Here is a 25,499-nt window from a genome sequence, read left to right as displayed (position 1 = left end):
TCATTGCATTTTAGTGTTCTTTATGAAAATGTTGTCGTTCTACCTGGGAATCTGAATTTAATATATTTTATATACATAAAAATACCACTGAGCTCTTTTCTGATTTGGTAATATGTCATTCTGCTCTGTGTTTAGGAGAAAGCAATTCATGGTGTTGCCATGCCCAGAAGTTACCTTGAACTGACGCTGAATCCTAAAGATAATGAACTAGATTACATAAATGCAACCAATTTCAATTGTGACATAATCCTGAACCCTGATTTATCAACATTTCGAATACTACCCTGGACTGAGCAGACTGCGAGAGTGATATGTGATTCCTACACTGTGTTGGGCACCCCACTAATGACCTCCCCAAGGCACATTGCCAAGAGACAGCTGAGCCAGCTTCAGGACAATGGCTTTTCTTTGCAGTCTGCATTCACTTATGAATTTTGTATTTATGGCATTACTGAGGTTGTAAACTCAAAGACAATATCCTTTCCTGCAGCCACGATACTAAATAACCATGATCAGACTTTCATTCAGGAGCTCATTGAAGGAATGTATTATGCTGGTGCCAACATTGAAAGCTTTTCTTCTTCCAGTGGGCCTGGGCAAATGGAGATCACTTTTCATCCAGCGTTTGGCCTAGATGCTGCTGACAGTGCCTTCACGTTTAGAACAGGCCTTAAAGAAGTGGCTAAGAAGTATAACTATGTGGCTAGCTTTTTCTCAGAATCAGGATTCTACAATTCGGGGGCTCTATCACACAGCCTGTGGGATCTGAATGGCCAGAAGAATCTGTTTTCTGCTGGTTATGGAGTTGAGGAGCTCTCAGAGCTTGGAAAAAATTGGTTATCAGGTCTCTTGGCACACACAGCAGCTATCAGCTGCTTGATGGCTCCTACCACCAGCTGCCGTAAGCCTTACTCTAAATACAGTAAAGAATCAAAAGAGACTGTAAATGCAAAATGGGCATATAATGATAACAGCTGTGCCTTTAATGTCAAATGTCATGGTGGAAAAGGCACTTACATAGAGAATAAATTAAGTTCTGCTGCAGCAAACCCATACCTGGTCCTTGCTGCTACTATTGCTGCAGGTCTAGACGGAGTAAAGAGAGGACTTAGCTATGATGACATGCTCGAAGAAGAAAATCACACTGGTGATCTGAAACATTCATCAATCCCTCTGAAACTAGAAGATGCTCTGGTTGCTCTTGAGAAAGATTCTTGCATTAAGGAAGCATTAGGCGAAACTTTTATCCGATACTTTATTGCTATGAAACATTATGAGTTAGAAACTGAAGAAATGGATAGTGAAAGGAATAAATGCCTGGGATATTTTATTTAGAAGGAGCACTCTTCTGTAGTGGTGCTGTGTAAATGCATACAGTGAATGGTTAAGATTCTTGGAATTAGTACATATATTTAAAAATGTTTTAGTGCTTTGGGATTTTTCCCCCCTCCTTTGTATAGTACACGGTAATTACACTTTATTGTCCATGTACATTCATGGCCTTCAGTAAAAAGCTGATATATTCATGAAATAATATTAACAGGGTTTTAAAAAACAGGTGGAGTTTTTTTGGGCAGACCTGCTGGTGAAAAGAAGAAAAGAGAAGGTGAAATGAAGAGCAACTACACAACTGTCATAGGACTATAACATGCAGAAAAGTGGGAGTAGTGGGGACAGTGATGAGGGGTGGGGTTTAGAACTGAGGAAGGCAGGGAATTTCTTGTTCAGCATGGTTATGGGATTTGTCCCAGCCTATTCAGTAACTGATGGGTTGCTAAACAAGAAGAATCTGAGTTTGATTTAAAACCTAAGCTAGAACAATGAGCATTGTAGAGAGAGGGGCAAAGGACTGAGGCTGTAGAACCTGAGAGGCAGGAATCAGTGTCTTAATGGACATAAATAAAAAATACAAGAGGGATTATATAATAACCTATAAATCATGAATTCTGCTGCTGAATGGAGTTTTCAAGAATTATAGTTAATAAAGATACTAAAAGAAATCAAATGGTGACTTGAAGACAAAATAATTCATAGAAAGGCAGCAGTGTCAGGCCACTGTGCAACAAAAAATTAGCTCATTTTAGGTCTGTTTTGATAGTTATTGGGTTAATTCAGAGTTAAAAGGCAAATGTGGAAAAAAGGGCAAAAAATCCTAAGGATTTAGAGCTTAAACTGTACTTTACTGGGAAACCTGATTTTATCAAGTATGCAGAAGATGACTGAGAAGAGAGGAGCAGAAGGAGTAAGTTAAAACCAGAAAGAAAGAGTGAAGATGCAAATTCAGAGACTGACAAATTATGGTTAAAACAGAGGGATGGAAGACCCAATCCTAAAATTAGAAATGGCAGCTGGTATAAAGAAAAATAATCTTCTAGGAAAGGGAGGAGGTGGGGTTTAGACTTGCTCTTTGTTTTTGCTCCTACTGTCATCCTTTATTATTAAAGATAACACTTGTTTCATACACCCACCTCCACATTACCAGTAGTTTCTGGTGTTCTTTATCTTGTCACAATATTTTGATCTATGTGTAGGAATTTGTGAGTAGAAGAGTTTGGTCATCAGTGGAGTAAAAACAAGATTCAGTCAATGCCTCTGTCAACTTGCAGAATTAGAAAGGTGTGAACAGAAATGCTCTACTTGCCTACTGATGGATATTCCATTCTTCTTCTACAGAGTCCTATACTTCAAATGTAGCACCTGGTATGCTAAAGCTTTTCGTATGATTCCAAAGAAATCATTTTTTACTCAGGTAGCAAGAGGAAATAAAGAATCTAAAGAATCATGATGAATTCCCTTGTCTCAGTCTTTGGTTGGTGGGTGAATTTGATTCTCTCTCTTACTCACATGATATATTTTTTGAATGAGCAATTTTGGGGCATATACAGGACTATTTTTCTCTGCTACAGGCTAATTTGCATTGGCCAGGTCTAGCCTTGCATTTAAGCAGAACCTCCCATTCTGAAAAAAATTCTTCTAATTTGCTTCCCTAACACTTCAGGGGCTCTGGAACTCTGTCCTCTCTCTTCTCTTTCTGGTTACTTACATTTTCCCAGGTTTTGGCAGAAGACACACATAAAAATTATTTCCTTGCTCAGACAGCTTACTTACCATACTTAATATTTAGTCCCAGCAGTCATACAGATTTACAGTTATTTGTTGGTGTGGCCTTATAAGACATTTTTTTCATTTGTCTTGGATTTATAATTAACTGCCACTGTATACTTTCACTTTTAAAAAGATTATATATAATGGACTTCTGTAACTGAATTTAATAAACATGAAGTTTATGATATATACTACATACATTATCCATATTGTTTTCTTATCAACATCAGACCTAAACCTTTTTCTGTATATGTCCAACTACCTGATTAGATTAATAGAAAGACATTATCTACAAACAAAAAACCCAGCTATCTAGAACTGGTGCTCTACAAGTTATAAACAGTTATAGCAAGATAAGGTAAATCAATAAAATAAATCTACAGGTATTTTCTAAGTAGTCCTCAATGACATAGACTCTGAAAAGACAGTGACTTGATGACTTGATGACAGTGACATTAAATTGAAACATTCCTTGTTTCTGGCAAATGAATACCCTTTTTTTTTTTATTATTAGAAAGTTCACAGATGGAGCCTGAAGCTAGTGTGCCCCAAATTTTTGTCAATATATTGTTCAATATTTTTTCTTAAATATATTCTATATAGTGAAAATAAAGTAACTCCAACTCTGTGGGAAAGCATTAAAACATTTATTTCAACAGGAGCAGTTATGAATTTTAAAGTTGCATGTATCCCCAACTAAGTTTTCATGCATGTCCCTTAGAAAGACCACAAGAAAAAGATATTTACTTCACTCTGCTCAACTGAAATTAATTATTATTGACTGTTGTATCACTAACATTTCATCTTCAAGTGTTGCCTGAAAATACTCTTCACTCTTCTACAGGTTTGAGGTCAATGTCTAGAGCATTGCTAGTTAGATAATATAAATATGTGCAGTGTTATAAAATAAAAAAGTAAGGCATCTGTAATTTTGCATAAGCTCCTGATGATTTTCCAGGATCATAAAATCATAGAACCATCGAATGGTTTGAGTTAAAAGGAATCTTAATAATCATCTAGTTCCAAACCCCTTGCCATAGTCAGGGACACTTTCCACTAGAAAACGTTTTCTTGGAGCCCCATTCAACATGGACTTGAACACTTCCAGGGTGGGGCCTCCACAACTTCTCTGGACAACCTGTTCCAGTGCCTCACCACCCTCACAGTAAAGAATTTCTTCATAGTATGTACTCTAACCTACCGTCTCTCAGTCTAAAGCCTTTCCCCTTGCTCTATCACTACATGCCCTTGTAAAAGGTCCCTCTCCAGCCTTCCTGGAAGGCTGTTGTCAGGTCTACCCAGAGCCTTCTCTTCTCCAGGCTGAGCACCCCCTGCTCTCTCAGCTTGTCTTCACAGGAGAGGTGCTCCAGCCTCCTGTTCATCTTCATGGCCTCTTCTGGGCTTGCTATAACAGGTTCATACCCTTCTTATGTTGGGGCCCCAGAGCACTCCAGGTGGGGTCTCATGAAAGCAGACTTGAGAGAGAGAATCACCTCCCCTGGCCTGCTGGCCATGCTGCTTTTGATTTTCTGGCTGTTTGGTTTTCTGGGCTGCAAGCGTAGGGTCGTGTTGAGCTTCCCACTAGCAGTCCTTCTTGTGGTGCTTTTGTACGCAAATGCTCTTTTATGTAATTCAGCCCATACCATTTCTGCTAAAAGAGTCACAGGAGCCATCCCACCATGTTTCTGTGGTACTAATAAAATCACAGCACTGCAGGCATATGCACATCCTTAACTCTTCTCATTTATTCCCCACACTATGTACATTGGCACAGAGGCATTCAAGTGGGGGGCCCTATGAAGCTGACTTACTGGTTGTAGACTACAGTCAGAGGTTGCACAGAAAAGAAATAAGAAATTCCTGATATTAATAAAGCATTTTTAAATCTTTTTAAGCAGACTGTGTATTTATATCTTTGTTGGCAAAGTGGGAGTACTTTTGACATTGAGCTACATCATGACTGCTTTTTCTATGTTTTCCTGCGCCAGCTTTCATTCCATAACACAGAAGAATTACAAGGAGGACTTCTATAAACATGTAAGCTGTCTAACATTCTGGAAGGTAGGTTTCACAATGCCAGCATGTTAAAGGCATTATAAAAATTTGTGGTTCCATAAATGCAGGTAATTAAACACTTCCTGGGCTACTTAAGCCTTTTTGATCAATACCAATAATAGTCATTAAATAAATATCATTCAGAGTAGTGAAATAACTTTTTTCTAGAAAAGTTAGAAGCCCTGACTATAATTAACATCTAGGGTATATCAGCTCTTATGAAAGAATATTCCATATCCCATAAGTTGTATTTCCTATTTAGCATTTGCATCATTACCAGTCTTGCTTATAATGTGAAGTGGGAGTTTTTCCACAGAAAGTGTATGCCTGAGAGAGAGATAAATTTAAGTGATATTTTTCACAAGTAGTTTATTAATAAAAACAATTTGTCTGAAACTAGTAGCAAACATGATTTAGTGAATTTAGTGTTAGATTTCAGTGGAACAAGAAATGAAGTAAATTTTAAAGAAAAAATGTAAAAAGAGAAATGGATAAATATAAAATATTTACTTGCCAAAACTGAAGAACATATAAAATAGGATTCAATGGGAATCTGTCCTGCAGTCTAGTGTTCATTGTTTTCTCTAATCACAGATAATGAAACAGGCATACTGTCTTTGAAACCATTAAACTTTGGTTTTGGTTGTTGTTGTTGTTTTTGGTTTTGCTACTTGTGTCAGGGAGCAAGATAAAAAGAAAAAAGGCTGTTACCAACAACATTCTGGGAAAAATATGTACTTGAGTAAGAGTAAATGGAGGACACTACACTGAGACAAAGATGTGAAGCGCCTCAGTTTTTGCTTGTTCAGAGAGGAGTCTGGGTTGTGCTCATTTCACCTGCTCAGCAATTTCACTGAAGAGGCAGATGAGGAAATATTAACAAAGGTAAGCTTGCAAGAACAAAAACCCGATCATTTTGCTCAATTAAATTCTTCTCAGGATTTGATAATGAGGTGACACACTTCAAACACATTCAGGTTTATTGGAGAAAATCCTGGGGACCTAAGCAAATAAACGCATCTAGCTAGGACCTATTTACTAGGAATAACTGAATTATTGTGTGCAGCTCAGAAAGGGGAGACAGACTATAGGTTTTACTAATGGTTTCCAGGCATGTAAAAGATGTAGCTAAGGAGCAGAATAATATCTTTTCTTCCTGTCCATTGCAGTTAGAACATAACAGCAGGTTTTCATCAAGGAAGATTTAGATTAGACAGTCTGGAATATGTCAGAATGTTAAAGAGAATGAAACTAGAACGAGGGAGATGTCTGTGGAAAGTGGCATTGTTTTGATAAGGGACTCCAAAGGGTAACTTATGATACATTGAGATAGTATATCCTGATGCATGGTACCTTCATAGTGTTTACAGGTATAATAGGATGGCTCATTTTCCTTGTTTGCTGGGTCTCATGTTGCTGTGTGATCATTGAACTGACTCTTAGACTGTGGTCTTAGCTGAGTTTATAGGAAGGGAAAATACTTTATGTATTTTAGGAGATAAAAAATTAGCTAAATCACATTATTTTTAATGGAAAAAATCTATCAATAATGAATGTATGCCAGAAGAAAACAGACCAGAAGACACAGACTAACAAAGCAGCCAGAAAAACTGGTGTACAACTACAGTTAGACATATCATGTAATGGAACACTAGGGACACAGTGAAAATGCACTGAAACACTATACTATCATTGATCAGGTAAATTTTATGTTGAATGTATGCAATGAAAAATGAAGGTACCTCATACCCCTGCTACACAACATGACTTGGTCTCTTTTGTGATGTAGGATCAGAAAAATAATACAAAAGCTACAGACACCTCCATACAGTAGCTTATTTTCAATTTGGAAATGCTATGTTTCTAACCAGACTTCAGGTTTCATGAGATGTGAAAAGAGAATTGAATTTATTAGCTAATATGTCTTCAGCATGTCAAGGTGATGATACCATGTACGTAAGTGAGTATTCAAATTTTATTCTTTCAGGCTCCAGCCAGAGGGCAGCAGTGCACCGTGCAGTGTTCCTCTGGGATCTCAAACAGTCATGCTGTGCTGAAAAACACCCCATTAAAATCCACCCCATATATTTCATATATGTACTTACAATATTTTTTTAAAAAAGATAGTGTGGCAGCTGAAAACTAATGCATATCTTTGTCATTTGTTTAGCTAAACTTAATTATCTGTTGAATTTGCATGGACTTTTCAGTAAAGGACCAGAGATCCAAAATAATGGTTTTCATTCTTGATAACAGCATTTAAATATTAATCTACTAAAAGGCTTGTATCTACATTCACGTGTGTGTATCATCTTTAGGTGTATCATCTTTAATAACTTTATAACAAAAGTACAAGTCACTTAATGGCAGTATTCCATTTTCGTAATTTAATGTAGGCCATCACTGGAATTTCTTTCATGTTTCCATCTTACTCAAACACTTTGGGAAGTCTGCTTGCTTATAGGGACTTCCATATTACCTATACTGTTGTGTTATTTTTTTCCTGTCTGCTGGAGGAAAATTGTAAATGCATAGAGAATAAACACACCCTAGATGTACCTATTGTAACCACCTTTCTATTTCTGAGCAGAAACATAACTTTATGCAGAATCTGAATTATTGAAATTTAGATACACATTCTAGATATCTGTCAGCACGTGGGATAGCCATTTTTTCAGTGGTTCTGACTATATATATCTATATGGCTTTGCTCTGCAAGCCTGCTACCACATTTTTCAATACTGAATTTCTTTACAAAGTTGCAGTATTCCAGTCTTAGCAATCCTTTTCCTCCAAAGCTTTCTTTGCAACACCTTCATGGCTTTTTGGTTTCACTTGTTTGGTTTTTTTTTAACTAAAGAGCTCAATTATGTTCAAAAGTCTTCAAATGCTTGAAATAAAAATTGATCCTGCAAGATTGTTGCAGAGCATTAATTTAGCTGCTCTGAAACTCTCCTGTTTTAACATATTTGAATACACCATCTGTGGAAAATCTACAGATGTGGTCCCAGGGTATGGCAGTAAAGGAAGTAAAGAGGAGAGGAACTATTTGCAAGCAATTCCACTAAATACGTGTTAGTCTTGAGCAATGGGAGAAAGATGTGCAGAGGACTGAGCAGGTGAGAATGCTTTCACTGTAATTCATCACCTGAGAAAAAAGACCAGCTCCTGGATGAAGAATGACTGGTTGAAGTTGAGACATCACTTGGATGAGTTTGCAACTACAGAGCAATTTTTTTTGATTGAAGGTATACAATAACAATTGTTCAATTTATTCTGTGATTTCAGAGTGCTTTTTTATTTCTTTGCTGATGCTAAGCTCTCATCATAACAACATCCACAAAGAGAGCCTCCTACCATCTCACACTGGCTATGATGTTCTGTCCTGGTAAATGTTATATCCTTAGTTTTTTGCTTTTGTTGTTGTTTCATTTTGGGTTTCTTGTTTTGCTGTTACCACTTACAGAATCACAGCTAATACTGACACTGTTTTGTGCCTCTTCCATACACACTCTACATGGACTTTCTGTAAATATTAAATTGAATTCAAGGCTATTTGGCTCAAACTCACCCCAGAGAATTTTAGGCACTTTAGTGGCACACTTCAGTTAGGATCTTAGCTCCCATGCACCTCTAGCTGTTGCTTGTTGCCACAGATAGAAATTGCCAAAGGGCAAAAAATATTCCATTCTTTTTTGTACGGTACTGTTTAATTCTCAAAATTAAGGCTGATGACAATTATACTGAAATTTGCTTTCTTAGATACTGTACAACAGTGCACTGGGTCTGGTTGGGATGGAGTAGATTTCCTTCACAAGAGCCCATATGGTGCCGTGTTTTGGATTTGTGAGTAAAACAGTGTTTGTAACACATCAGTGTTTTAACTACTGCTGAGCAGGGTTTACATAGCATCGAGGTTTTCTCTGTTCCTCGCTCTGCATTGCCAGCAAGTAGGCTGGGCTTGACAAGAAATTGGGAGGGCACAGAGCTGCAGCAGCTGGCCCAAGTTGACAAAAGTGATATCATAGACAATATAACGTGATCAGGAATAAATCTGGATTTATTATTTATTATTATTACGGAGCCTTTTCAAAGTAGTCATGGCTTGGAGACTGGCTGCACACTGATCTCCTTGTGGGAGGTGGTGAGTGATTTTCTTTACATCACTTGAGTTTTCTTTTTCCTTGTACACGTTTAATTGTCTTTACTCACAAATTCTTCCTGTGTTTGCACTTCCAATTCTCCACCATCCTGATGGAAGGGTGGGTGAGTGACCGGCTGTGGGGTTGCTTAGCTGCTGACTGCAGTCAACTTCCTACAAACTGTCACTTGAACACTTGTGCCCCTGGCCTAAGACAAGCCTAGGTGAAAGACAGTGCATAAGATAAAAATCTTGGAGTTTTTGGAGAGGGGAGTAATTGATTTTTAGTGTTGGTGATACTAGGATTTTTGTGGAAAAGGTGAACAAATCATGTTTTATGACACCTTGTTAGTGTCTGGATCAGAAGCAAGTGTGCTTTAATCCAGATTCCATGTTCTTAAACCTGTTTTTTATATTTAAGTATTTCATTGGCTTCAGATACTTTGCCATATGGTAGCATTAGTGGGTTGTTAAAGTCCAGCCTTATCCTCCAGTGGGCCTCAGTGAGCACATCTTTTGAGGGTCACAGCAGAACTGCACAGTGAAATCGTCTGTGCCCCCAGTAAATCAGAGCATTTCACACCAGAGCTACAGTCACAGCTGCATGATATTGGAAGTGAGCAAGAAGAACCTCACAATGAAGCTACATCATAAGGTTCTGTATATTGTACAGCAAATCAATATAAATTTACAACAGAATTACATGCTAAGCGTCTCTGTAATATGTGCTAAATCATGGAGATTCACGATAAGGTTCACCTTTAAGCTCCCATGTAATATAAAATAAATCACTAAGTTATAGCAAGGCCCAGCAAGCACCTTTCTTTACTTGGGCTATTATTACTACTGCTGTAGTGATATGGGGGTATCTGTCATTGACAGGAAGAGTTAGGTAAAATGGTAAATCAGTTTGACTTTGAGGATGTACATGGAATGTGGCCACCTATTACTGATTCAAATTCCCTTCCTTTGGGATGCTCATAAATCTGCTTAGAAATGTGGTAGCTTTGCAACACACAGGGACATATGAACAAAAGATTTTTAAACATCAAAGGGCCGTGAGGTGGTCTCTTTAGCACAGGTATTCTGCACATTGCTCCACCACTGCTGACCTGCTGAACTTGCTTGACAGTGAGGATGAACTTATCCTAGGGCTCTGTAGGTTGCTGTAACAGCATATGCATTTAAGTAAATAGTTGAAAGTAACTTTCAGTTCTCCTGTGGGGATACTTTACCATTCCATGAAGTCTTCACTAGACACCAGGAAAACAGCATTCACAGGAGACTCTGTAAAACATCAGTTTAAAACTTACCTTAGTTTTGTTTTGACGAATAGCTTCAGATCAGTCACATTTTCTTGTGACCAATATTTTCTAATATTTTCATTGAAAACTTAGGGCAGTGCTCTTAAGGATATACACACACAGAACTGTTTGCACTCTAATTTTAGTGTGCTGAGGGTTGGAAGGGGAAAGGGAACATTCATGTACAGGCATCAAATAAAACCATAAGAAGAATGAGAAAGAAAAGCTGATGCTGATTGTGGAAAAGCAAAAGAAAACAGAGATCACGTGGCTGCTTCAGGCAAAAGGCTTCATCCTTCATCCAACTAAATACTTGGCCATGACCCATCAACAAAGGAGTAGTTGTGAAGGATGCCTCTAGAGGCAGTTTCCAAGTGGAAGTTATTTTGGAGATAGCTTACAAAGCTACTTTGTAAACAACTAACCTATCAGGGTTAATATGGAGCTTCCCCACTCAGAGCATATTTTTGACCTTGAAGTACACATGACCAACAGTGTCAAATGGTATCATTGCACTGAGACATCAAATATTAGTTAAAGAAGCCACATAGAGACCAGTGGTCACTCAGTTAATTGTTGGCTTCTCCAGAGCTGTTGTACACTTAAGCGATGAATTAATTTGACATTTTAAAGAGGGTCTGGTTCCAAGCACTCAAAGCTCTGGAAGAGTCACTGCATGCCATAGGACCGATGTGTGATCTCTCCTAACTCACCAGAGCCAAAAAAGGCTGGTACTAAAATGGCATCCAGCAGATAGCAGTTTTCCATCTGCTCGACTGCTGCTTCAGCTGAGTACTGCTGGATCTGAGAAGCCTGAAGATCCTTGCTCTGTCCCATGAGTGTTACAGTTGAAGTGCTGCTGTCATCCCCTTGCCTCTGTGCTTGACTCCAGAAATGACAATGTAACCTATCATTTGGATCAGGGCTCAGCCAAAGTCCCTTTCAGTGTCCACTGATCTATACATTGTTTATTGCTTTCTTATGAAGGAATAAAAGGGATTAATATATTCCTAAAATTTAGAAACTGTACAGGTCATTTCTGGGAGCCCATGGGTAGCCTTTGTCATAGCAAGACTTTTGGATGCCAGCAACATCACTGTGCTGTCATTTTGCTTGTTGTACCATTAAAACCAAATGCTCAGTACTGATTTCAGAAGGAGCTGTGTGGCATGACGAGGGAAATGCCAATGTCATCTTGTATCATTTTAATTAATTCTTGAGATGCCACAGAGCATCAGAGGATCACTTTTGTGGATCTGGGTTATTTGCTCAGAGGAAAATACATGGTTGAAAAGTCTGCACTATCCACCTTGCTGCTTTCATGTACAGAAATGTATGTTATCACCTGTTAGCCTGATTGCAGTGGGACAGATATCTCCATTGATCCTGTCAGAACCAACCATGCAGCTCATACTGCTTGTGTACTGCATTATGCACCTTCACAAATGACAAAAAAAAAGGTCTGTTTTGTCTTGTTGAAGCCAGTTAATTAATCACACAGTATCTTCCTTGCATTTTCTTGCAACCACTGTTCTGTGACACCAGAGGATGTGTCTCTCTGGGTGCACTGTGTGAGCTGGAAACCTGTTCCTTCATAAAATCATGACCTTGTGGAAATGACATTGGAAGAGGTATTGAAATATTGGTTTTGTCAAAGATGATCCCAAAGGCAAATTCTTCTAACATTTTCTGTCTTCCACACATCCTCAGTGTGGCACTTCCTGAAGCAGATCAAAGACTAGACACAAAATTAGTTTGTGTAAGCACCAGCATCTGTATGTTATGCCACAAAAGCTCTTCTATATACACAGAAACACAGAGAAGTAATGGTGCATGGAGGAAAATCCAAATAATGCCCTGTTCTGGGTCCTTCTAGGGCTATCCAGGATTCATCAGCTCACCACAAGCCCACCTCACAACCCCAGAGGAGGAGAGAACCCCATGGCGTACTGGAACACAAGGACTCAGAGGAAGGGACACTCTCCCTGGGCCCCTCTCAGGACTGTTCCAGGAGTATGTATGAGGTGCATATTTGTGTTCTGTGTGTATGTGCCTACTGGGTGTCTCTGCTCAGCCTCTCTTGGGCCACTGGATCCAGCACAGTATAGCTTCCCCACACATCATACGCATAATTTGTTTTAAAAATGAAGTTGGACAGATTCTTCCTACAGAGCCATACACAGGATAAATGCCCACAAACTCAGAGCAAAATAAATGGAAGAAAAGTCCATACAGCTTGCTTCTGTCACATCACATCTTATTCAAAGGGCAAAACATATTTCAATAATCAAATTTAAATTTGATTTAAATTTGGGAAACTCCAAACAGCACACATACAAGCTGACAGTCAAATATTGGCACCATCTTAATTTTGTCTCATCCAATAGATGACTATCCCAGCAGTCCTGTGCAAACTGCCAAATGTCAATCCAGCAAATTTCAGGATACAGCACACAATTCCTGAAGCAATGAAACATTTCCCAAAAGATCCAATGAAATTTGTTTCTTAGGTGAGATATCTAATGAAAAGACAATACAGTTGGGTAATTTGCTGTTTTTACTGACCAGATTTCAGTGTTTGAGGGAGCAGACTCACATATTTGATGGCATTCACATTTGTATCCAGCTTAGTTTTCCTGGTGGCTACAAGTATACTTCCAAGAGTGGTGAACACAGAAGAGGCTTTTATTTTAAAGATTCTTGGGTAAGAGAAGAAAAATTAGTCTGAGGTTTAACTCTGCAGTGTTTCTTGCTGACTTGCAAACTTAAAGTACTGCTAATATCTATCTACCTTTTTTTTAAGTAAAACCAAATTATTCAAGTGAGATTATTTGGAACAGAACCATAAAATTTTTTCCCTACAGCAGTGTTACAAGTGGAGATGGGAACATGAATAAATGGATAATTAAGCAACATAGTACTAAGTCTAAAAAAAAAGAAATGTAATTTCCACCTACTAAGACAGGAAAGAACTTTAAGAATATTTTTATTCTCATTAATTTCCTTCTGTTTTGCTGGATCCTGGTCTTGGAAAGAAGAAAAATAAAATGTATTTCTGTAGTCTTCTGTGTGTGGATCACTGTGTCTTAAACATGCTTTTTTCTCCCATGCAAGAATAGAATTTTTTAATATTTATATGTTCTCTAATACCAATTAAAATCAGCACTATTAATTATCACAATTATGACTAATTATTCTGTTACAGATTATGTAAAACTAAAAGGTTTTTAAATATCCTCTTTTCATCACTCTTGCATGTCATTTCTGCTGTTAAGAGCTGTTCTGCCAACTAAGTGCATAATAACTGCTGACATTTTTTTATCTTTGTTCAGGATTTTCAATGAGGTACTGCATAGCCATTCCTCACTACAGCATGGAGACAGAGATAGCTTTTAGTTCTGTCTGACACAAATGTTGTTTTGTTTTAAAATGTCACGTTTCTTTCACCTGTTATAGTGTAGACACAATCTGTGTGTATTTAATTCTAAAACCAGTTTGAACAGACACTATTATTAAGAAAAAAACCATAATATTCTTACAGAAAACAAATCTCACCTCCAGTGAGAAACATGGAATCTTACTTATATTAGTGCAATGACCCCAAATAATCACAGCATTCTGGTCCTTGATATCTTTTAACCTCTTTGAACTCTTGTCTGTTGCCTTGTAAGATTCTATATTTTTAAAGATAGAAGTGGAAAAACCCCACCCATTCTGCTTTTTCAAAATCAAGACATCATTTTGATGAGTAAATAATAACAATTAAAGAAATTATTATCTTTAAAAAGATTTATTCTAGCTCATCTGACATTTTAAACCCCATTCCTGACATAGTAGGCTACAATCTCAGCTCTTTGCATATCGGACCTTATACTGTGAAAATGCAAGGGCACTCTTTCTTCAGAGACTTTTCTTTCACACTCGGCTCTTGCATGCCTTAATTTTACATAATACTATCCCAAGGAGTGGGAAGACTCCTTATTATTTGGAGCATTGCCCCTTGTTTTACTTACCTTCGTTTTATATCAGTTTAAATCCACCAACATGAGTAGAGCTTCTCTGTAATTACACCATGGTGATGACAGAATTTATTCCGACAGTTCAGCCCTTAATTTGATCCTCATGTGTGGTCTACTTAGTTGCTTTCTTCTACACAGCAACCTGAAGATATACAATCAGAGGAGTCTACTGCAAGTTATGGCTCTCAGGAAGAATAGGCTTTGGCATTCTCACCCTTTATGATACAGACTCATCTTTTATACTGTTGCACTTGAGGGGAAGCTCTGGGTCTCTGAAACCAGCACCGTACAAATAATGTCTTAGAAGGTGTTACTAACACAGTGATGTTGTCAGAGGTGTGATGAAGAGTGATTTTTGTGCTTACTAGCAGAGTAGATTACATTTTTCCCATTAAGAGCTAAGTGAATATAAGTCATGACACATATATATGTTTGTGTTTACAAGAATCAACAGGAAAAGAATCTTTGTTCCCCAATTATCCAGAATGGGAAAAGAGCATAACTTGTTTGGATCCTTACTGGCAGTGGATGCCCAGGTTTCCATCCCTTCACACAAACGGAGGTGAAACAGGATGAGAGGAAGCTAGTGTGCATCATTGTAATGGTAATGGTTTAGAACTGATTGACCCTGAACAAGGGTCAATCTGGATTAGACCTAAGAAAGAAGTTTTCTACAATGAGTAGTGCAACACTGGAACAGGTTGCCAAGAGAAGTTGTAGGTGCCCTGTCCCTAGAAAAATTCCAAGTCATGTTGGACAGGGCTCTGAGCAACTCGATCTAGTTGAAGATGTCACTGTTCATTGAGGGGGGTTGCACTGGATGGCCCTTAAAGGTGCATTCCAACCCAAACCAGTCTGTGATCAATATTCATCCCAGTAAAGGACAGCACAGGGTGTGGGCTAGGTCCTGGTGTCCAGAAGATCTCTTGCAATTAGCAGTTTAGACATATCCCTGAAGAGCACATTTGTGCCTGAGGCACACTGGCAGCTGTTCCTTCACTAGCATAACCATCTGTCTTAGAGAGAGGGTGGAATCAGGTATGCTAGTTTTTCCATGTATATTGCAACTCGGAAGTGTGCCAATATATCAACTTCCACGTGTATACTGAGCCTTAAAAAGAGAGTTTCTTTCCTTTTTTCCCCTTTCTCACTGCTGAGTTGTTTCCTTTTCAATGCAAGGGATTCAATCCCTACCACGTGCTCTTTCCCTTCATTTAGCATATTTTAGACAGGGACCCCATGCTTGATTTCCCTTTGGCAGGCTGTTCTTGCTGATTTGTTGTTACTGCCCTCTTGGGATGGCCCGGGCTCCAGTCATGAATTCTATCTTCCCCAGCTGTGCTATGACTAGGTGAAAGAGGAAGGGCTTATATCTTCAGCTATGCCCTAGATATATTGCCACTGTCTAAATTCTACATATTGCCTGACTGGCTGCAGCACTCCTGAGCGTGTAACTGATCTCCCCTGTTTGCCGGGGCACTTTGTACTTCTCTGCATGACTCATTACTTGTGTTGCAGGAGTGCCTGCAGCAGTAGTCTACAAATCAGGAATTACAACTGGAAGCAGAGTGATAGTAAGAGATGTAAGGGAGTGTTGTAAGAAATGCAGTTATTTTTTACTATATTTGCAGTTGTGTGTCTGGAGGCAAGCATGAAGAGAAGTTGCAGTCACAAACAATCTGGGAATGAAGCCCATGGTCTCTAGTAATGACTAAATCGTAATAGGCAAGGTGCAATAGAGATAGCACTTGGAGGCAGGAATATATGGGTTACAATCTATGTAGCTATTTATACAATTTAAAAAGGTGGGGGTGAAATGATATCCCTGCAGCAATGTAAGGAATAGTCATATAAAGGTCCAAGAAATAAATGTTGGAAATGCCTCATCTGAAGACCAGGAGCATTTCACCTCCCCGGGAGTTTTCTAGTGAGTATTTTCAAAATGTGCAAATAAAATTAGTCTATGTGGACGCATCATAGCTTGAACCTCCATTTGGGAGGCTGATACATTGCAAGCTGTTAAGTAGCAGTGTTTCAGTATATCAAATAAATGCCTCATCAGTATCCTTGCATTATGCACAGCTACTTCCTGTTGTAGACAAAAGGACTGAGGATTTGTAGAGGCTTTTAAACTTCTTTTTTCCTAATCTAGAAGAAATAGTCTGATGGGTTCATTCCTCATTTTTAAAGGTGTAGCTGCAATTATGCTAGTTACCATTCAATTAAGTGGCAGTCTCTGTAGAAAAAATTCCTGTTATCTACTTATAAACTTTTCAGGTTTTCTGTGAAAATTCACCAAGGGACAAAAAAGTCTTAGGAATTTTGAAAGTTTTAATCAAAGTACACTAAGGTGTCCAGTTGTACAATCCTTCTTCATGTTGTAGCGTTTTGACTGTGAAATCATTGAATTGCAAAATGGTGAAAATATTCCTATTTTCATTCCAGCTTTTAATTCAGCTAATTGCTTATGTAACATCAACTGTTTAAATGGGTATATATTTTTTGATTTAGGAAACAAGCTAAATCAACAAGACCTGAAAGTGTATACAATATTAATGGGACAGATAAATATTAGTATTTATCAAAAATATCACAATATCTTAGAATTGATATTATTTCAGTGGATCACTGTCTTGCACCAAAAAACCCCAGAAATGTTCCCAGCCCCAGCATAGCAATATCTTAATTGTAGTACATTTTTTTTCTGAGCATCCCCTCTTGCCAAGACTGTGCTCCGCTCTCACCAGACTTCCTCTGACATTCTCTTCAGCTTCAGGCAAAAGCAGTAATTAATGATAAGACCTGAGTGGTGTACAGTTAAGCACTAAACAGGACTGCCTCTTCTCATCTCTGCCAGTTGCTTGCTCTCTGACCTTCAGCAATTATTCAGACTGATTGTAGGTAAAATTCCATGTTATGAAAACTATGATGTGTATGTCTACTGTTTCAAAATAGATTAACTTAATTAAAATCTGTGCTTCCATGGTACTCTCAAGATCTTTGGTCTAAACAAAGGTCTGCTAAAGCTAATTAAGGACATTAAGGTGAAATTTGCTTTACAGGAACCATTATCTCTACTGAAAGAGCTTTCAAAGTGTCTATACTTTGAAAAATACTTGGAAAGAAAGGTTTAAAAAGTATTGATTTAAAGCTAGGTCCATGCTAGAACCTTTTTATGTTATGGTGATTCTAGTTGCAGGTTGTAAGGGTATGAAGCCTGGGAGGAGAAGGAGTATCTTTGTTAGAAATACTTCTGTGTTAAAATTAATGACATATATTCTCAATAAATAAAACTTGTCTACTTTTATAAAGCTGTGTCAGTTCATCCAAAAAAATCACTGTATCAACTAAAAAAGTCACAACACTTAGCAGTACAGTTTTCTATATTTCTTGTTGTAAATCTTTATGTAAGCACAGTTATACTGGGGTGTCAGGGACTGAAATATTATAGTTTATGGCTTAAACATTTTCTTGAAGGACTTTTAAGACTGTATTACAAAAGCTGCAGAGAAGACTATCACACCCTGAATGGTGCCCTGACTGAGGCCTTACACCGCTCCCTGATGAAGATAAGATAAAGTAACAACTCAGGGCTGGGGACATTTACAAAGCACAGGCTTAACACCTCCAAGGTGGAGACCACAGCCCCAGGGCTATCAGCTGCCAGGCTCGAATAGACTCCCTGCACCAAAAGAGTGGGGGGAGGAGAGCCTTTGGGTGTCTTGGAAAAGCCCCTGGTCAGAGGTGCAGTGACCGCCCATCCTCCCCTGTGCAGAGGAGCCCAGCTGAGGGGTCCTGATGGGGTGGGGGGGAAGCTTATCCACAGCAGAAGGGGTGACATGGCCCAGCACAGGGGCCCCCCAAGGGGTCCCCAGACCCTGCACCAGAGCACCAGAGAGGATGCAACAGACCCTCAGTGTTGCAAGGGACAGTGTGTCAAGCCAGCCCCTGCAAGGGAGGCACGTGGGCATTCCCACCTGACCAAAACACGTATTAATGCACAGGATTCTGTACTCGCTGGGATGTGGTGGCGTGGCATAGCGTGTGGCAGAGTGGCCACGGAGGCGACGGGGGACCCTGACCACCAGCAGACCAGATGGAGGGGAGCAACGAGACCTCGTTGGGACCCTCGGATGGGTGATTGCTTCCACCTAACCCCTGTCACCTCTCCCTGTTCCCCCACCCCCCGCGCACACTTCTTTTTTCCATTTCTTTCTTTCTTTCTTCTCTCTTCCCTTCTCTTTGCCTCTTTTACTATTAAATAAAATACATCCATTTTTTGGCATCAACATCTAACCTCGTTTGGTTTTAATCTCGTTTCTGGGAATATTTTGAACCTTCTAAGTTCTTTCTGGTTTATGCACAGAGACTTAGCTTGCTTTGCTTTTCTGGGTTTAAACCGGATCGTAACATGGGGAAAGAAAGATTTTTACCAGTGCATTTTAATTAGTTGGAGTGAAGGTGTATATGTTACATTGCCTAAAGGTGTGTTTAATTTAGGATTGTCTCTTCTTACAACATATCTTCTTCTAATCTACCTAAGCCAATGATCTTTCATTTCCTTTCACTTCTCTTTTACTTTCCTGACATGGTCCTGATCTATTTAGATTTGAGTAATTTTTATTGCAGTTATACTTCCAAAACTTTTACAATGCTGGTCCGTTGCTGAAATCACAATACACCAAGAAGTTGATGGCCTCTCAAATGAGGTTTTTTTCTAGATTGAAAGCTCTTCTGTGCAAAAGTTAAAGGAAGCTAGTCAAGATGTTTCAGCAGATCAGTGCTTTGGCAGTGAAGAAAGTTTCAGCTACAGAGGGATTTACTGATCAAAAGGAAAAGCCGAACATTGTTCAGAGTTAAACAAGAGTTCTTGGAAGAGAAAGACATTTCTCACTCCAGTAAGCAAGTTGGCAGCTACATTCAGCACAAGCATAAATTCCCTGTAAGCCTTAAAAAATAGCTCATATGGCAAACATCTCATCGATTCATTTGGGAGACCCTAAATACGCATAAATTTGTGCAGTGTGTGATGATAACGAAGAATGTAATTGAGCTTTCACATCCTTCAGTCTGGCAAATATCTTATTAAGAAATGGGTGAGCATACTTGCTCAGTGAGGTATAGAGGGGACCTCCCATGAAATCTCATTGAACTCCTCTTGCTTTTGTGAGGGGACCTAACAATTAGTTTCAACCCCTTTCTCAAATTTAATGAAAAGTGTGATTTTTCACTTGTAGTGTTAGGAGATCCTCTTAAAATTTTTCTCCCTCACCTCATGCCAGGCCTTTGGGCATCCATTGAGTCCACAGCAAGTGCTGCAACCCCCATGCAGGTCTTCCTCCTTGCACAAGCTTTTGCAGGAAGGAGTAGGTGGAAGCCTGGACTGGATTTACAGCTAAGTTTCAAGAGGGAACACTGTTATTAGCTAATAGATGTGTAAAAATTTTCATCTCCTATTGTCTTTCATTTTGTCTTAATAGATATAATATGTAAAAATTACGACAAAGATGCCATATTAAACTGCCTTAAGAAAAGTTTAAAAATATTACTTTTTATGTTGGTATTATAGTCATTATGATTTTTATGCAAGACTGTGTGTAGAGGAGACAGGCAGTATCTTTGTAAACAAAGTATTCATAACCAGAAACTGATAATGCAAGAAAAAAGAGGGGGAAAAAGAGGAAAATAATACCTTTCAGTAAAGATCTAGTTTGGTCCAAAACATAACATTTCTTGTTTAACTCCAAAGAACTTATGTGACTTGTGCTTTTGTCTAATAATATCAGTTGCCTAATAAAATATTATTTCTCTCTATAATCCCACCTCACTGTTTTTGTGCAAGAGGAGTAAAACAGAAGTAATATAAAATAATACAGCCAGTTTTGCTATTGCATGAATCAATTTATAGACAGCATAGCTACACTAAAAGTGAAAAGAGAAGGTGTTTGTATTGTATTCAAATATACAGCAAAAGCACTAAGCAACTTTTGCCCAGCAAGCAGAATCTCCTTTCCATCCACTAGAGAGAGCTAAGGGACTTCGAGTGTGGCAGCAAGGCTCTTGGCATGGCACGCCTGTCATTCCTGCCTGATGGCCTTGGGCTCCCCTGCTCTGTTCTGAAAATGTAAACAAACACATTCACATATCTGGGTAGGTTTCTCTGTTTGAAAGCTGGTTTCATATCATGTGTTGAATGACATGTTGAGGGCAGTAAAATAAAAAGTGATATTTTCCTTCCTTTATCCTTTAAAATTTTTTTGTTTGTAGGATACAGCTTATATATTCTGCCTTTCTTCATATTAATAGGGGCATTACAGCTTCAAATCTTTTATCAGACATATTTTTTTGCCTTACCTGACAAAATAACTAAGAAAAGAGGTAATATAACCATTGAAAAATACACCTTTTGAAATTGAATGTCTCTCATTATTAGACCTTTATTGCCTTGACAGTAAGCAAATATTTTACGGAAATGCAAAACTAAACATCATATTCTGAGATTTTGTGGGCTTTGATGTTTTGGGGTTTTTTGGGGATTTGTTTGGGGGGTTTTGGAATTTTTCTTTTCCCTTGTCAGTTTTATTTCCTTCCTCAAGGAAGAATAGTATAAGATTGAATTGGGATCAAACCAGTAAAGCCCCACAGATATGAAATCCAAAAAGCATAGCTTCTCTAATGATGCAACCAGAGCTAGGGAAATAGATTTCCATCGATTTTTTTATACCTTCTTAAGAAGTTGGGGTTTTTTTAAAATACCATTTGCCATTACGTCTTATTGAATTAAATAGAATGCTTCAGACTGCTCCATTTTGTAATTGTACTTATCCCTTATGTTTGAAAAGCGCTCTCCCAAAAGTTGCTACACTTGCAAAGGCGAACACTGGCACAACATAATTGCTATTAAGCAATCCACCTCTCTGAGAGAAGGCCGAAGCTGCAGGAGGCAGATGGAGGTGAGGCCCTGCCTGCAGTCAGCTGGCCTCCTCTTTGGCTCCAAATTAGAAAGTTTTCAACAACACCATGAGAGCAACCAGGGACAGACAGAACAAAAAGTAGACATTTGAGGGAAAATTATCAGTGCAGTGCTTGAGAAAATTGAATATTCCTGTTTATCTATATTTGTCGGGGTTTTTTTCCCCCTCCTCCGAGTTTATTGCTTGTGTTTTACAGAAGAACTGCATTCAAATGCCTGAGCAGGGAAGGATGGAAAGAGTAGGCATGTAAAGGCAAGGGGGCTCTATCTGTGGATAAGAAGAGGGGGAAAAAAAGGGACAGATGAGAAACTTTCCCCTGAGAAATAATACTGAGTGATTAAGGAATCCAAGTTCCCTCTGCAGAACCCCAACATCCTGTATTTGAGGTTTTTTCTTCCTTGTATTTTGACCAGGTTACTTTGGTTATCCTGCTTGCTCTAGGGGTGATGCTTCTGTAAACAAACTTGACAGGCTTTAAAGCAAGAGTTACAGCACATGGAGTGCAAAATGTTGAGGATGGCAAAAGCAGATTCTAAATTAGGATGGATTTCCGTCTCTTTCCAATCTCTTCAGTGAAGAAGGGGAATGCACACGTCATATTTCCCATGGTAGATTCTGCACATTGTACACTATTTTTGATGATCATAAAAGAAAAGCTATATATGAATGTTATGCAGTAAAAGTGTAGCCTCTTGCTGATAAAAGGAGAGAGCTTAATTGTGTTGCTCCTTGAAAACACATATGTTCTCCAGGTGTTTTCAAGCACAGTCTCACTCCTTGCATGTGGTTAACTTGGAGATAGAGCAAGATAATGACGAATAGCCACTAAATTTGTATTTATTTTATATATATTTATATAAAAATATATTAATAATTATTATTAAAACTATAAAATAATAATTTTAATTATTAATAAAAATATAAATAAATAAATTTATTTATTTATATAATTTTGTATTCAGGTCAGTGTTTCTCATATTGAAATTTTTGCAAGAATCATGCAAATAAGTGTGTTAGAAAAGTTGAATCTCAAATATGTTTCTGTTCCTGGTGATATCACATTATGCTTTCAATCCAGGGACTTTATGTACCACTTTATCAATGTCTTTATTCACTAAAGTACACCCACAAACCCCAGCACAGGAATGGAACTAATGTTAGTATTGTATAAATATTTTTCCCTCTATTCCTCCTGAGGGTTCGCCAGCATAAATTCCCTTTACAGCTTTTTTAGCAAAATCCTTCTCTCGAAAGAACCATGTGTACAAACACACTCACACATTAACTTCTGACACATCACAGAAATTTCTTGAACGAAAAAGCATAGTATTTAACTATAGGGCTAAGTATTTTGGCCAGTGACTTTCAGGTTGGCAGGTAGAGCAGTGATGCAGGGTTTCTGCCTAAGGAAATTTACATCAGATCTTCTGCATGTGAGATGAGCAATAGTTTCCCATGTTATTTTACTGACATAATATACCCTGCTGGGAGCCATAGTGTCCTTATCTGTGTTTTGGTTCTCAGTATTTCATGAACATACTAACTGCAGACTGAACTGCTACTGACAAGATCAAAGACAGTAATTTCCCTCATCGGTGGCTGAGATGGAGATTCTCTTTTCAGTGAAAGGGTTCAGTATTTATCTGTATCATTCCCAGCCATCTTTTTTCACAGACTTAGCCCAGAACCTGATGCTATCTATCCTCAGTGAGACTACTGAACATACAAACTCTTTCTGCTGGTCCCAATTTCTCGATGTCTAGCCAGACATAAAAGACTTTGCTCATTAGTTCTAAATGAGAAAAGTGGGTCCTATGTCCTGTCAGGCTTACCATTATATAGACACACTAGAAATTTGACTCTCTTCTATTTTCTTTCATAAACATTCCAATATGCCTTCAGACATTTTTCCATATTTTCCCAATTTCCTGATTTGGAGACGGTATAAGCACAGTTTACTAAACTGTGTAATTCAGAGGACATTCTTGTGTACCTGTGGAAGAAAGCTGCAATTGAAAGAGTATTCATTTGACATATAACATATTTTCTTTTGCCAAGCTGTTTTCTCAATCTGAGTAATATTTTTTCATGTCTATGTTTCTTCTCTTGTTTAGTACTACTTTCTTTTAGATTTAAATTAATTTTGAATTCTCTTAAAAAACCCAGCTGTATGGGAATCAATAACTCCCAGAATTCAGATGGAACTGTTTTGAGTAATGTCTTTTCTCCATGGAGCTAATTCTGCTGGGCATTATCTTCGCTGAAGTTGAGGCATGTGGCTGGACTATGTCAGTCTTGGTCCTTCCTGTATGAAGTGGACATCAATAATCTCATTTTACATTAGAGTACAAAGCTCTAATATAGTTGTGCTGGTTCCTAGTCCTTCTTGATTTTCATGCATCTGACCTGTTCTGAACGTGCTGACTTTAGGTTCAGCATTAAGTCAATTGCACTCCAGTGCATTTATTTTCTCTCCATTCACTATAAAGAGATCCCAAAAGGTCTATCTCCAATTCAGACATTCATACTGTAGGCAACTTCATTTGGACAGATTAATCCTGCTAGTCTAATCTACTTTTTATGCCTTATCTATGTGACAAGAATAATGCTGTTACACTCAGTTGCTGAAACCAATGTGTAAAAACTCTGTCACTACCACTTCAACTCCAGCAAACTCTATTTAGCACTTGTTCATTACTGAATTATCTACTACACATGTAAGATACCATAGTTTTCCTTACAAAGCTAAATGTATTCAGACTGGAGACCTGATATTTGGATCAATAATGGCAATTCAAATAAAAAGTGTGTTTCTTTTTAGATTATACATGTCCTGTTAAATAATCTTCTACTGTGTGTTGCTGGAAAAATGTCAGACAAGACGTTAACAAGGCAATAAGGCTGAAAATCACCCTGTTTTCCAAATACTCAGGTTTTCAGCTAGAAAAGGCACTCCAGTGCTCTTTTCTTCATTAGTCTTTGTCCAGAAACTTATTCTTAATATTTATAATGATTTGAAGCAACATAAAGCTGATTAATCTTCATTAAAGAGTGATTTGGTTTGCTTATGTGTATCTTTTCTGTGGTAGTTCATGAAAAATAAACACATCTGGGCTCTTTCAGGATGTGAAAAAGTTACTGTGTAGAAAAAATGCAAAAGTAAGTATTTGTGTCTTCCACCACATCTTCTTTGCATTTTTAATACTTCACACACTGATAAACACAAATTTAAAGATCTATATTTATTTTTAAGTGTCTAGGACATGAAGCAAACTGCCAAAATGTAATGTGGAATTCAGCTTTTTTTTCTTTAAAACAAAACCCAGCAGAGGCATCCAAATAACCACGCTACATGCAAGTTGCTGTTAGCACTTCCCTAGTTAATGTCATGGTGCTCATAACACCACTGCAGCATAAGTTTTGAATTCCCAGTTAAAATTTTCACAGTTTGTGCTCACTGTGTTTCAGCTCTGTTTTCTATTATGTGCTTGAGAAAAAAAATAGTCCAGTTAGCCCTGTCACTCCAGAATGCCCAAGTATGCCTTAATGAATCAACATAAATACGGAGTATTTCACCCATGAGGTGTGAATGTAATGTTTCTCTTACAGGTATGAAAGATGCATTGCAGCTTTTGAAGGTTTTATTTCTTTTAAGTTGGCTGAAATGTACACCTCATAGAGATAACGTGTTTTATTTGTTCTGTCAAGATTCATGTCGATTTTTTAATTCAAACAATTACAACTTTAGCAGCTTGGCATTCTGTTATGCCTGGATGAAGCATGGATGAAGAAGGTAGATGATGTAGAGGGCAGGCTGAGGGAAATCTGTGCTATGAATTATGCTTTTCAAGTGTTTGAACTTCATTGTCATAAAATGGACAGTAAATTAACTGTCCACATT

At 38.1% G+C, this 25,499-nt stretch overlaps 1 protein-coding gene across 6 annotated transcripts in view; it reads left to right on the top strand.

Annotated features, from left to right (window-relative positions):
• LGSN (lengsin, lens protein with glutamine synthetase domain) overlaps nucleotides 1-2,789 on the top strand; it is a 39,419-nt gene extending 36,630 nt beyond the window's left edge. For all 6 annotated transcript variants that reach the window (XM_032104707.1, XM_032104709.1, XM_032104704.1 and 3 more), the window contains one exon: nucleotides 136-2,789. In XM_032104707.1, the coding sequence (XP_031960598.1) occupies nucleotides 136-1,335 (1,200 nt within the window). In that variant the 3' untranslated portion in view covers nucleotides 1,336-2,789. The remainder of the gene's footprint in view (nucleotides 1-135) is intronic.
• The last annotated feature ends 22,710 nt before the right edge of the window (nucleotides 2,790-25,499 follow it).

Source organism: Corvus moneduloides, chromosome 3 (assembly GCF_009650955.1).
Source record: "Corvus moneduloides isolate bCorMon1 chromosome 3, bCorMon1.pri, whole genome shotgun sequence".
Classification (NCBI taxonomy): Eukaryota; Metazoa; Chordata; class Aves; order Passeriformes; family Corvidae; genus Corvus; species Corvus moneduloides.
The sequence above is the reverse complement of the archived record's forward strand: the minus strand, read 5'-3'. Positions and strand labels throughout refer to the sequence as shown.